The sequence below is a fragment of the Polypterus senegalus genome, chromosome 5 (assembly GCF_016835505.1).
Source record: "Polypterus senegalus isolate Bchr_013 chromosome 5, ASM1683550v1, whole genome shotgun sequence".
Classification (NCBI taxonomy): domain Eukaryota; kingdom Metazoa; phylum Chordata; class Cladistia; order Polypteriformes; family Polypteridae; genus Polypterus; species Polypterus senegalus.
In genome coordinates this window covers 3,285,144-3,299,971 of record NC_053158.1, presented here as the reverse complement: position 1 = coordinate 3,299,971, position 14,828 = coordinate 3,285,144, and the positions used below count along the sequence as shown (strand labels likewise).

General features: G+C 44.3%; 1 protein-coding gene across 3 annotated transcripts in view; it reads left to right on the top strand.

The window, feature by feature from the left end:
* LOC120530112 (Y+L amino acid transporter 2-like) overlaps window positions 1-14,526 on the top strand; it is a 54,937-nt gene extending 40,411 nt beyond the window's left edge. For 2 of the 3 annotated variants that reach the window (XM_039754288.1, XM_039754290.1), the window contains exons 9-10: window positions 922-1,105; window positions 6,559-6,820. In XM_039754288.1, the coding sequence (XP_039610222.1) occupies window positions 922-1,105; window positions 6,559-6,653 (279 nt within the window). In that variant the 3' untranslated portion in view covers window positions 6,654-6,820. Of the gene's footprint in view, window positions 1-921; window positions 1,106-6,558; window positions 6,821-14,346 lie in introns of those variants that run through there. The other variant, XM_039754289.1, reaches the window with a different exon arrangement.
* Window positions 14,527-14,828: the final 302 nt, after the last annotated feature.

The following is a 14,828-nucleotide window of genomic DNA, read 5'->3' as shown; positions in this document are numbered from 1 at the left end:
TGCTGCTCATTTACTTGAGGTTGAACCACTGGTCCTCAATGGAGAACAAGCTGAGTAGCTTTAAGTCCCTGGGTGCAACATTGGATAACAGCTTGAACTTGAATGAAAACATGCAATACATCTGCAGAAAATGCCAAAAGTGCAGCCACCTGCTAAGAAAGCTGAGGAAAATTAACTTCTCAGATAGCACCCTATGGAACTACCGCACATGTCGTGTTGACACCGAACAGACTTTCTCATTCCTGGCCTGGTTTTATGGTCTGTCTGTGACTAATAAAGATAAACTTATGAAAATAACCCACCTGGGGTCTGCTTTCTGTGGACAGTCACAACTAGGGTTTCAAGAAAACATCAAGTGGAGAAGATAAGAAATGACCAGACACCCTGCTTACAAAGATGTTTACACATTTGACCTTCTGGGCTGTGATGGACTGGCGCCCTCTACAGGGTTTGTTTCTGCCTTGTGCCATTTTCAATCTGGAATAAGCGCAAGCCACCCAAATTACCCCCAAAAATAAAAAATAAAAAACTCATGAGCCTGGTCTGGAATAATCTGGTTATTAAATGACATGCCATGTATCTTCTGGGAGACATTAGTTGCTGTCAAAATTCAAAACAAGCAGAAGTTGAAATAGTTTAATACTGATGGTAATAGAACTTTTTAATGTGCCAAACTCAGTTTTGTTAAATTAAGTAACTATTCTAGAATTCTGTTATTTAATGTTTTTAAATATGTCATTCATTTGTACTTTATTGCATGTCTTGTATGATGTAATGTGCTTTTGTATGCTACTGACTGGACCAAAGTAGATGGACTCTTGTGGACAATAATGGTAAACTAAATACTGCAAGTCTTCTTTCAAACATCAGCTCTCCATGGCTTCCTAAGCAGGGGTCCCCCACTGTTTTTTTCTCTTTCAGCTGAGCCTCGTCTTCCCTGTGATTTACTGCATCTGCTCCCTCTTCCTGGTAGTTGTCCCCCTCTATGAAGACACCATCAACTCGATGATTGGAGTGGCAATCGCCTTGTCTGGTGTGCCAGTGTACCTCGTTGGCATCTATTTACCAGTCGAGAAGAGGCCGAGGATCATTTGTCATCTAAACGGTGAGCAATCATGAGTATCATGATGGACTTGAGAGAACAATGACAGTGAGTGTTGTCAAAAAAACAATCATTGTTGTCCTCATTCACCCTGTTAAAGCAACTTGAAAATTGTTGGCGTAAATCAGACCGGGTCGGTACGAGACCTTCAGTGGAGAGCAAAAATGGTGTAAATGTCGAGCAGGAGAAGGAAGCTCCTTGCTATTGTGAAACACAGAGCTCACTAAAGGGGGTTTTGAGACTTGATTTTTTTTTTTTGAGGGGGGAGGGGGGTAGTAAACAAGGAATTGTGTCCCCTTAAGGCACACGTCACCACAGGGAAAACCACTGCCTGGAAAGAAACACATAATATGAAATACGTCTTGAAATGAAAAAGGTCACTGCATCTTGTCAAAGCTGAGAGGGTGGGCTGTTGTGAGTACTGTGTTTGATAGATAGATAGATAGGAAATAATTTAATTTTAGTATAGTAGGCAAGATCAGATAGATATGAAAGGCACTATATAATAGATCAATATATTTGAAATCATTTAATTTTAGTATAGTACGCAGGGTCAGATAGATAGACAGATAGATAGTTATGAAAGGCACTATATAATAGATAGATAGATAGATAGATAGGAAGGCATATATGATAGATAGATGTGAAAGGCACTGTATGATAGATAGATAGATAGATGAAAGGCACTATATAATAGATAGATAGATAGATGTGAAAGGCACTATATGATAGATAGATGTGAAAGGCACTATATGATTGATAGATAGATAGATTTATCGTGGTGGAGGGTTTGCGTGTCCCAATGATCCTAGGAGCTATGTTGTCCGGGGCTTTATGCCTGGTAGAACCACCAAGGCAAACTGGTCCTAGGTGAGGGATGAGACAAAGCGGTTCAACAAACCTCCAATGAAGAAAAAACTTTGGACAGCGTTTTCCCTTGCCGGGCCTGGTCACGGGCCCCCTCTGGAGCCAGGCCTGGAGGTGGGGCTCGATGGCGGCGCCTGGTGGCGGGCCTGCACCCATGGGGCTCGGCGGGCACAGCCGAAGAGGTAACGTGGGTCCTCCTCCCCATGGGCTCACCACCTATGGGAGGGGCCAAGGAGGTTGGGTGCAGTGTGAGTTGGGTGGTGGCGGCGGGGACCTTGGCGGTCTGATCCTCGGCTACAGAAACTGGCTCTTGGGGCGTGGAATGTCACCTCTCTGAAGGGAAGGAGCCTGAGCTAGCGCGAGGTGAGAGGTTCGGCTAGATATAGTGGACTCACCTCGGCGCACAGCTTGGACTCTGGAACCAATCTCCTTGAGAGGGCTGGACTCTCTACCACTCTGGAGTTGCCCCGGTGAGGCGCCGAGCAGGTGTGGGCATACTTATTGCCCCACTTGGAGCCTGTGCATTGGGGTTTACCCGGTGGGCGAGGGTGGCCTCCCTCCGCCGGGTGGGGAAGGGTCCTGACTGTTGTTTGTGCATATGCGAACAGCAGTTTGGAGTATCCACCCTTTTGGAGTCTCTGGAGGGTTGCTAGAGGGCATACCTTCTGGGGATTCCCTCGTTTTGCTGGGAGACTTCAATGCTCACGTGGGCAATGACAGTGAGACCTGGAAGGGCGTGATTGGGAGGAATGGCCCCGATCTGAACCCGGCGGTGTTTTGTTATTGGACTTCTGTGCTCGTCATGGATTGTCCATAACGAACACCATGTTCAAGCATAAGGGTGTTCATATGTGCACTTGGCACCAGGACACCCTAGGCCTCAGGTCGATGATCGACTTTGTGGTGTGTATGGACTTGCGGCCATATGTCTTGGACACTTGGGTGAAGAGAGGCGAGCTGTCAACTGATCACCACCTGGTGGTGAGTTGGCCGATGGTGGGGAAGATGCGGTCAGACCTGGTAGGCCCAAGCGTGTTGTGAGGGTCTGCTGGGAGCGGCTGGCAGAGTCCCCTGTCAGAAGTAGCTTCAACTCCCACCTCGGCAGAACTTCAACCCGTCCGAGGGAGGTGGGGACATTGAGTCGAATGGGCCATGTTCCGTGCCTCTATTGTTGAGCGGCTGACGGAGCTGTGGCGCAAGGTGGTGGTGCCTGTCGTGGCGGCAATCCCGAACCCGTTGGTGGACACGGCGGTGAGGATGCCGTCAAGCTGAAGAAGAGTCCTATAGGACTTTTTGTCCTGTGGGTCTCTGGAGGCAGCTGATAGGTACCGGCAGGCCAAGCGGAGCGGCGGTTGTTGCTGAGGCAAAACTTCGGGCATGGGAGGAGTTTGGAGGCCATGGAGAGCGACTTTGGACGGCGAGGAGATTCTGGTCCACCGTCCGGCGTCTCAGGAGGGAAGCAGTGCAGTGTCAACACCGTATATGGTGGGGATGGTGCGCTGCTGACCTCGACTTCGGGCGTTATGGGTGTGGGAGGAGTACTTGAAGACCTCCTCAATCCCACTAACATGCCTTCCAATGAGGAAGCAGAGCCTGGGGACTCTGAGGTGGGCTCTCCCATCTCTGGGACTGAAGTCACCGAGGTGGTCAAAAACTCCTTGGTGGCAGGGCCCGGGGTGGATGAGATCGCCGAGTTCCTTAAGGCTCTGGATGTTGTAGGACTGTCTTGGTTGACCGTCTCTGCAACATCGCATGGACATCGAGGACAGTGCCTCTGGATTGGCAGACCGGGGTGGTGGTCCCCTCTTTAAAAGGGGACGGAGGGTGTGTTCCAACTATAGAGGGATCACACTCCTCAGCCTCCCTGGAAAAGTCTATTAGGGGTTCTGGAGAGGAGGGTCCGTCGGATAGTGAACCTCGGATTCAGGAGGAACAGTGTGGTTTTAGTCCTGGTCGCGGAACAGTGGACCAGCTCTTCACCCTTAGCAGAGTCCTGGAGGGTGCATGGGAGTTTGCCCACCGGTCTACATGTGTTTTGTGGACTTGGAAAGGCATTGACCGTGTCCCTCGGGAATCCTGTGGGGGTGCTCGGGAGTATGGGGTACGGACCCCTGATAAGAGCTGTTGGTCTCTGTACAACGGTGTCAGAGCTTGGTCCGCATTGCGGCAGTAAGTCGAGCCCGTTTCCAGTGAGAGTTGGACTCCGCCAGGGCTGCCCTTTGTCACCGATTCTGTTCATAACTTTTATGGACAGAATTTCTAGGCGCAACCAGGGTGTTGAAGGGGTCGGTTTGGTGGACTCAGGATTGGGTCACTGCTTTTGCAGATGATGTTGTCCTGTTTGCTTCATCAGGCCGTGATCTTCAGCTCTCTCTGGATCGGTTAGCAGCTGAGTGTGAAGCGGCTGGGATGAGAATCAGCACCTCCAAATCCGAGCATGGTCCTCAGCGGAAAGGGTGGAGTGCCCTCTCAGGGTTGGGGAGAGATCCTGCCCCAAGTGGAGGAGTTCAAGTATCTCGGGGTCTTGTTCACGAGTGAGGGAAGAATGGAGCGTGAGATCGACAGGCGGATCGGTGCGGCATCCGCAGTGATGCGGGCTCTGCATCGGTCTGTCGTGGTGAAAAAGGAGCTGAGCCGTAAGGCAAAGCTCTCTATTTACCAGTCGATCTACGCTCCTACCCTCACCTATGGTCATGAGCTATGGGTAGTGACGAAAAGAGCGAGATCGCGAATACAAGCGGCTGAAATGAGTTTCCTCCGCAGGGTGTCTGGGCTTTCCCTTAAAGATAGGGTGAGAAGCTCAGTCATCCGGGAGGGCTCAGAGTAGAGCGCTGCTCCTCCGCATCGAGAGGAGTCAGATGAGGTGGCTCGGGCATCTGATCAGGATGCCTCCTGGGCCCTCCCTGATAGATAGATAGATGTGAAGAGATAGATAGATAGATATGAAAGGCACTATATAATAGATCAATAAATGGATAGATAGATAGAAATGTCACTATTTAATGGATAGATAGTTATGAAAGGCAGTATATAATAGATAGATAGATAGATGGATGTGAAAGGCACTATATGATTGATAGATGGATACTGTATATAGATATGAAAGAATTTAATTTTAGTATAGTAGACAGGATCAAATATATAGATTATAGTATGCACACCCACCAGAACAGCTGAAAAGGAAGAAAATTAAATAAAAGAATTGATTTGCTTGTTAATTCAGTGGTCGTCTCTTGACATGATGTTACCAGCCCAGCACACAACGCTGGACGCCACAGAGGTGTAGAAGACGTGAAGGATGTCCCTACCCGTATTACAGTGACCCATTTTTCTTTATAGAGAGAGTCTGCTCTGCCCTTTCTTCTGTAGTTCCTCTCGGTTCCTCTCAACCACTCCACCCTGTCATTGATGTGGACCTCCAAGTACTTGTAGAACTTGTTTTTGATGTTGTAGTGAATTGGCAACAATTACAAGCAGTTTAGTACACTCTCCTACCTTATTATGTTTTCCTTCTTCTTCTACTACTTTGAATATCATTATTATTATCATTATTATTATTGTTATTATTTTAATGTTTGTGGAGCAGTCTTATTGATAGTAACAGTACAAAGCCACCTCATGACCTGCAGTTTGCGTCCAGGGGTGTTGTGAAGTCGTGACGTCATCCATTCTTTAACATTCCTTCTCTCACCCTAGCGGGACGTGCGTGTAGGATTAGCTTCATAATTTTTTATTTTTTTTAATTTTTTTTATGTGTGACTCTGAGGTCGGACAAATTTTTAATCACTGTAGTGTAATTCCGTAGAGTCATTCCAAGACGCTTGACAAACATGGGCCTACACCTTGTTTTGAATTTCCACCAACTTTCAATCCTGGTGTCTGTATCTCCAGTTGACAAACTCGTCCCTACTGTGCCAAAGACGCTGCCTTGGCCTGAGACAACATGGCTTGCACTTGTTTCTGACCTGGCATGAGGTTGCGGTGCATCCAGTTCATGGACAGCTTTGTCATGTGCAGCCCCATGTGGATGACGTGCTCATCAGGTTCCTTGGATGGTGCCACCTGCCCAGCACTCATGCTGATGGTCACGCCACAATCTTTTCAAGGTGAGTTCATGGACTTCAGCTTTATTTTCCTCCATTATGGCTGCCTGTGCAGGCCGCTGCCGGGTTGAAAGTTGGCAGGAATTACAAACCGGGTCTGGTCGACTTACGTCAAAACATTTTCCACACTGGATGTTAGTCCTTCATAGGCAGGCATACTTCCCATTAGACACGGGGGATCACTACAAGACGATTAATGTCCTAGATCTTCTAAAGGGCTCCAATAGTTTTGTCCCGGACATTTTGGGACATCTTGGTGGAATAAGCAGTGATCGAGTTCTTTTCACAGATGTTTTGTTTTGGTCCACTGCAAACCAAAGAAATGAATGTATGGATGACATAAGATCTTTAAATTTCAATTCTTTTCCGAAGAATGGTCCAGGATTTGACTAAAACGGAAGGGTTATCAATACTGTCGGCCATGTCTGTTTATGATCTGAGCCCCGCTTTAAAGACCCTCACATGTCTTCTCTTCATCTGATTTAGGGATCCTCACAAGGTTCACCCAGACGCTCTTCAACTGCTGCCTTACTGAACTGGATGTAGAAGAGGAGACAACGTCAGAGAATAAAGTCAAATAAAATAAAACAAAGAACTGGCTTTGACATGAAGAGAACTCTGGGCGCTTGGGGACTTTTGGAAATCTCAAAACTGCTTTGTGTTGCACATAAAACTTTACAACGTCCTCGTGTTCTTTTTCTATTTTGTATATTTGGAACCACAGAAATACACAAATGCATTTTATGAACCTTGGCTTCTATTTTTTCATGTGGAGCAAAACGAGCAGAGGCAACTGCAACAAAAAGGCAGTAGGGAAAAAGTTTATAAGAATCCATCTTAAGTTTTCCGTTAATAAGAACATTAATGAACTCAGAATTTACTGTAACACAAAAGCACTATTTATATATTGTGTATGGCCTGTAGGGGGAGCTCCAGCTACACAAACCTGACACGGAGTGACAAGTCCAGCACAACACAGGCTTTTTATTCTGTGGAAACACTTCCCAGTTCTTTTCCACAACACCGAAGCACACAGCACAGTACAATAAAAGTACTCGGCCCTTTGTCGTCTTTTTCTTCCCGTCTTTCGCTTTTTCTCTCTGCCACCAATCCTCATCAAGCAAGTTTTGTCTTCTACTTCCCGACTCTGGATCCTGGAACTTTGGCATTGAGCATCTTTGTTGTAACACCCAGGAGTACTTCTGGTGGCCCGTTAGGGTGGTCTGGGAACACTTCAAAGTCTGGCAAAGTAGGGGCTCCCCAATCCTTGCAGCACCCCCTGGTGGCACCCATCGGACACAATAGGGCTGAGTAACAGTACTCCATCTCCCATGAAGCCCTGTGGGAATCTGTAGTGGGATTAATAAAGTATCTATCTATCTATCTATCTAGTGCTGCAGCAACCCGAGGGCTGTCATCTAGCGGTCCGGGAGAGATAAAGCCCTGTGCACACTGAGAGATTCCAGTTTTTAATATTTTTTATATGTTTTTACTGTCACTATGTAGATAGATAGATACTTTATTAATCCCAAGGGGAAATTTGCATACTCCAGCAGCAGCATACTGATCAAAAACAAAGATAATTTAAAACAATATTAAAGAGTGATGACAATGCAGGTATAACAGACAATAACTTTGTATAATGTTAACGTTTACCTCCCAATGCAGGTAGAATTGAAGAGTCACATAGTGTGGGGTCTCCTCAGTGTGTCAGTGGAGCAGGACGGTGACAGCAGTCTGTCTGTCGCTGAAGCTGCTCCTCTGTCTGGAGATGATCCTGTTCTGTGGATTCTCCATGACTGACAGGAGTCTGCTCAGCGCCGCTTCTGCCACAGATGTCAAACTGTCCAGCTCCGTGCCTACAATAGAGTCTGCCTTCCTTGCCAGTTTGTCCAGGCATGAGGTGTCCTTCTTCTTATGCTGTCTCCCAGCACACCACCGTGTAGAAGAGGACGCCACAACCGTCTGATAGAACATCTGCAGCATCTTATTGCAGATGTTGAAGGACGCCAGCCTTCTGATGAAGTCTAGTCGGCTCTGTCCTCTCTTACACAGCGCATCAGTATTGGCAGTCCAGTCCAGTTTATCATCCAGCTGCACTCCCAGGTATTTATAGGTCTGCCCCCTCTGCTCAGTCCCCTCTGATGATTACGGGTCCATGAGGGGCCTGGTCCTCCTAAAATCCACCACCAGCTCTTTGGTTTTGCTGGTGTTCAGGTGTAGGTGGTTTGAGTCGCACCATTTAACAAAGTCCTTGATTAGGTTCCTATACTCCTCCTCCTGCCCACTCCTGATGTAGCCCACCATAGCAGTGTCATCAGCGAACTTTTGCACGTGGCAGGACTCCGAGTTGTATTGGAAGTCTGATGTATGTTGGCTGAACAGGACCGGAGAAAGTCCAGTCCACTGCGGCGCTCCTGTGTTGCTGACCACAATGTCAGACCTGCAGTTCCCAAGACGCACATACTGAGGTCTGTCTGTAAGATAGTCCACGATCCATGGCACCAGGTATGAATCTACTGCCATCTCTGTCAGCTTGTCCCTAAGGAGCAGAGGTTGGATGGTGTTGAAGGCGCTAGAGAAGTCCAGAAACATAATTCTTACAGCACCACTGCCTCTGTCCAAGTGGGAGAGGGATCGGTGTAGCATGTAGATAATGGCATCCTCCACTCCCACCTTCTCCTGGTATGTGAACTGCAGAGGGTTGAGGGTGTGGTGGACCTGTGGCCTCAGGTGGTGAAGCAGCAGCCGCACCATGGTCTTCATCACATGTGACGTCAGAGTGACAGGCCGGAAGTCATTCAGCTCACTAGGACGTGACACCTTTGGGACTGGGGTGATGCAGATGTTTTCCAAAGCCTATGTGTCATCACATGTAGATTACAGTGCAGAAAAGACCAATTTATCAATTTAAAATGAAATCTACAACACAATGAGGTGCGCAGAGAGTGAGGGTAACTGAAGCGTTTCTCAATCTACTTTACACTCTCCAAAAATGAAGGTGCCAGAGTGGATCTTCAGAGTGAAGATCCATTCTTGCTCCCCTATGAACCCATCCCCATGATGATTTATTTCGATCTGTGACAGACTCCATTCAGTAAATAAGCACAAACAGACGGTAACAGATTTGTGAAATACCCATCAGCCATGAATTTAAAAGGACTCTTCCTACATACGATAACACAGGTTAATAATCTATTAGTGTCCTGCTAGGTAATCTACCATATATTCAAAATTTCACTTTGTTTTTCTATATTTTAGAAAATTTTTCAACGCACAGTGAACCAACTTCATTTGCAAAGATCCCATCCCAAAATATTATGGTGCTTTGTCAAGCAAGAATTCTCCGAAGAGCAAAGAAACCCAGCAAAGAAACCATAAAGTGTCATTAAAGAATCGGCATTTTGAATAGTGTAGGTAGCCAAATCAAGTTATGAACATCGTCAGGTATGGAGCTCATCTGCGACCTGCGGGACACCTTATTTAATCTTTGCCTTATGTGTGTAAGCCTAGCATATGCAGAAACAAACATGCGGTCACATATTTTATTCATTTCGTAACCTAAAAAAGGGAATATTAATATTAGTCCTGAATGGCTTCCACAGCCTCAAGGCTTTCAAGTTCACTTCTCGTCATTTTAATTCAATTAACGGAAGAAACAAAAAAGCTTATGTGCTCATTACGCTGCACCCTTCATTTTAGAATAAGCAAAAACATTCACGTGAAGTCGGAGCTGAAAATCATTTGCTGTTCCTAACACAATCGTAGGAAGCTGCACTCCACATTTACCCAACAATGTTTCACACGAATGAAGAGTTTTATTTAATGAAGAGTCCAACCACACCAAGTAGGAATCGGACACAAGTTACAATTTTTGGTTTCAAATAACCACACGTGGACATAAATGCCTTTGACACGTACAGGACGGCTCAGTTCTACATTACTGTCCATTAAGTAAATGCTAATCATTTATCCTTTACAGTACAATTTGAATCATAAATACATTTGGCTTACACCTTATCCATTTACGTTTTAGTACAACTACGTGTATAAAAATATTAGTTATTTCATTTGAAAAATAAAACTAATGCACATCTCCTTTTCTATATTGCTGCAGAACATATCTGAAGTACGGAGTGTCAGCTTATGATGCTATGATGATGAAGACAGACATGGACAAGTCGTTTAATTAAACCACAGCCGTTGTACTTTAAAAAAACGATCAACTACTTCGTTTTGTGATTCATTTCGTTTTGTGCCAATTCCTTCATTGTTCACTTGTTTAATAAAATATTATAACATTAACATTCAATGAAATTCAACAAAGCACACGTTCCATTTCATAATCAAATTCAATTTGTCATCCCAGCCACCAAACAATTCCACAACATTGTCCTTGAGATGGGAATGAAGCCGCCTGAAGATCCGATGGGCTGACGCATCACACGGGTTTGATCTTCGATGAGTCCACACCAACCTAAAATGAAATGTCCACCTTGTCAGCACAGGAGGAGACCATTCAGCCCATCGCCCATAGCTGAGTTGTCCTAATGTTGTACGTCACGTAGGAACTTCTTGAAAATGGTCAGGGCTTCCTCCTGATCTCCATCATTCCGTGATTTGTTCTGGATTCTACTGACTCCCTGTGTAACAAAAGGCTTCTTAGTTTCTGTCTCCACAACTTTCAATGGTGTCCTCAGGCATGTCATTCACTACTTGTCTCTACTACCTTAGAGGTTAGCTTGTATGAAGTGTTTGTATTCATGAAATAATACCCTGCAGGGCGTTTGTGCTCCTGTTAGATCCTCTTGTTTGTTTGAAATGTGCCTTATAGATAACATAAAGGGGTTTGCTCCTGGTAAGTAAGAAGTTAGACTACAAAGATCCCACCGCTGACTCCATGTGTTACTTGGAAGGGCCAACTGATGCTGCCATGGCTCCACTTGTAGAAGTATGGAAAGGTCCAGTGCTTCCCAAAACATTTTCCAGGGTAATGACTTTCAAAATTTTGCTCAACTCTCCAACTTAAAAAGGCAGGCGTATTTTAGATAAATAGGTAGGGTTGAGAGAGAGACCAGAAAAACAATATATTCACATTTACAAACACATGTCTAACGAAAGATTTTGTGCAGTTATGGACTCGCATGTGACTGGTGAATTTTGGTCATCAAGTATTTTTTAAATTAGAAGGTCCCTAAAGTCGCCCTGTCCACCAAACTACTTGGTCACTTATTCTATGTGTCTAAAGCTTGAGGGAAATTTACCCTTCAGAAGTTTCCAACTGTGCCCCCTTGTTCTTGTTAAACTCATTTAAAGTCACTGTCTCGATCCACTGGACTGATTCTATTCATCATTTTAAACACTTCACTCAGGTCTCCTCTTAATCTCCTTTAAAGGTTCAGCTCTTTTAATCTTTCCTCGTAACTCATCCCCTGTAGCCCTGGACTCAGCCTAGTCCAGGGGTCCCCAACTCCGGTCCTGGAGGACCCCAGTGGCTGCAGGTTTTCATTCTAACCCTTTTTCTTAATTAGTGACCTGTTTTAACTGCTAATTAACTTCTATTGAATTAATTTTATTTGACTTGCTCTTGAAGACTCAGACCCCTTAATTGTTTCTTTTTCCTTAATTAGCAGCCAAACAATAATGAGATATAAAATGAACCAAAACATGACCAGCAAACTGTGTCGATCATACAATATCTGAAAATAAAGAAAGGTGAAGGTCTCAGGGATGCTGATCTGATTATCTATCTATCTATCTATCTATCTATCTATCTATCTATCTATCTATCTATCTATCTATCTATCTATCATATAGTGCCTTTTTATCTATCTATCTATCTATCTATCATATAGTGCCTTTTTATCTATCTATCTATCTATCATATAGTGCCTTTCATATCTAACTATCTATCTATCTATCTGCTCAGGTCACCAAAACATTTTAACAGTGCTCTTAGAAAAGAGAAAACCAACAATTTCAGAAATGTGTGCAATTACACAATGAGAGCAGCAACAAGCCATGGAATTAAAGAGCGAGTTTAATTAACAACACAAATCTGAACCTAATTAAGCAACTGGTTGGAGTGAAATTGGTTGGAGTTTGAGGCCCTGGCTTAAATGGTCTTCTGTTGGCTCATTCACTTCACATTTGATTTCTGTTTGGGTGCCATTTAAGGAAAGAAGCTATTCAGAGGAATAAATCTTAAAAAAAAAAACCAAGTCAATTAAAATGAACACAAAAGAAGTTAATTAACAGCAAAAACAGTGCACTAATTAAGATAAGGGTTAGAATGAAAACCTGCAGCCACTGGGGCCCTCCAGGACCGGAGTTGGGGACCCCTGGCCTAGTCGCTCTTCTCTGGACCTTCTCTTGTGCTGTTATGTCCTTTTAGTAGTCTGGAGACCAAAACTGCACCCAGGACTCCAGATGAGGCCTCACCAGTGTGTTATAAAGCTTGAGCAGAACCTCCTGTGACTTGTACTCCACACATCAAGGCGCTATATAACCTGACAGTCTGTTAGCCTTCTTAATGGCTTCTGAACACTGTCTGGAAGTCAATAGTTTAGAGTCTCCAACGACTCCTAAATCCTTCTCATAAGGTGGACTCTCGATTTTCTGACCACCCATTGTGTACTCAAACCTAACATTTTACTTCCTATGTGTAATTTTTACATTTACTGACATTAAATTTCATTATCCACAAATCTGCCAAGCCTGTCTGCTGTTCAAGTCCCTCTGTGATGATTCAATGGATTCTCGATTATCTGCCTGTCCCCTTCACTTGCTAAATCATTTATACATGTTAAAAACAGCACTGACCCCTGCTGGACATCATTCATAACATCAGCCAATTATAATGTTTAAATTGGTAAGGAGTAAAAATCATCAGCCACAGAGGTCTCTGAGGACTGAATTTGGAAACTGCTGCTCTCTATGCAGTAGATAGATAGATAGATAGATAGATAGATAGGTAGATAGATGTGAAGGGTGTTATATTAGATGGATGGGTGGATGGATGTGTATATACTGTACATAAAGTAAGAAAGTAAGTTCCATTATTATCCATGTGCACTGATATGCAGCATCAATGAAAGTTTTAACTCCCTTTGGAGGTTTTCTTGTTTGTTATACAGCATTGGGTCAAAGTGGTTTTAATTTGCCATTTTTGACACTGGCCAATAGAAATAAAAAACTCTTTGAGGTCAAAGTGAAAACAGATCTCTGCAAAGTGGTCTCAGTTTATTACATATATATATATATATATATATATATACTGTATATTATACTGTATATATATATATGTGATCGATCTCACACGCATTCACCCCCTTCATGTCAGTATTTAGAGCAGCGTTTCTCAACCTTTAAGTATTTGCGACCCGATTTTTCATAACAGTTTTAATTGTGTCCCCTAACATTTTTTTGAAACCCTAATAAAATGTATTCCTATATTTTTTGCTGCCGATACAGCACTAAAAGTTTTATTATACCTACTTTTTTACGACATTTATCTAACTCTATATTTATTTTTCTAGTATCAGAATGTAGTTTAAGTTCATTTGTTTTGGTTTCAATAGATGTATTTTTCATATTTTCGATTCTTGTTTTCATTTTTTCACATCTTTGTGGCCCCTTTTTTGTTACTTCACGCCCTACAGGTTGAGAACCGCCGATTTAGAGAATGGCCGCCATGACAGCCTTGAGTCCATGCGCTTAGGGCTCTCTCTTTATCAGCTCTGTTATTTTCTCCATTCTTCTGCTCCACCTCCGTCAGGTGTCACGGAGCTCCTGAGTGAACAACCACAAACTCTCCACTGGATTGAGGTCTGGACTCTGACTTGGCCACTAGAGAACATTCACATTGTGGTTTTGAAGCCATTCCTGTTTAACTTTAGTTTCATGCTTGAGCTTGTTGTCTTCTTCCAAGGCGCAGGGTGCTTGCAGACTCCATCAGGTTTCCCTCCAGGATTTTGCTGCACTCATACTGACTCACCACAAGTTGAACTTTGTAGAAATCCCCGACAGGTGACCTCCACTGAACTAATTCGATGACCTCTGGACTGGTCTGCCTGCTACTATAAGAGATGCCCCTTCGGTCTCAGCTTTCACATCCCGGCTGAAGACTCACGACTTCAGTTTAGCACACCCTGACTAGAGCTGCTGATTAACTGTGCAGACTTCATCTCTGTTGTTAGTCATTAGCACTAAAACATAAATAACATGATAGTTAGAATTGGATACTAACCCTCACCTCTTCTGTTTCTCTTCTAGGTACTCAAATGTGCCACTTGGTGCCCACGGCCCACATGCCAAGTTGTTCTGCCTGCCTAAGATAAAGTCATCTCTGACGGAGGATTGCAGGGATCATCAAGTAGTGGGGTCCTGTCATCGGATTGGCTGGCCCAGCGCTGTCTCAGCTGTGGAATGGCCAATAGGGGGAGGCAGCTTGATGGCCAAGGACTCCAGGACTCTAAACAAATACAAATTGTATTATGGGATATCATCTCCCGTTGAATTCTGCTCTGCACTTGTAATATTACTAGTGCACTATTGTATTGAGGATTACTTGTGTTCTGTTCTTTGTATTGTGTTGCCGTGACCCCCTTCTCTTTGACACCCACTGCAACCTACCTGGAATGGGGTTTCTCTTTGAATGGCCTTTCTTGAATGGCCTTTCCGGAGGTTTCTTCCATTTTTTTTTTGGGAGTTTTTCTTGTCATTTTAGTGAGTCAAGGCTGGGGGGCTATCCAAAG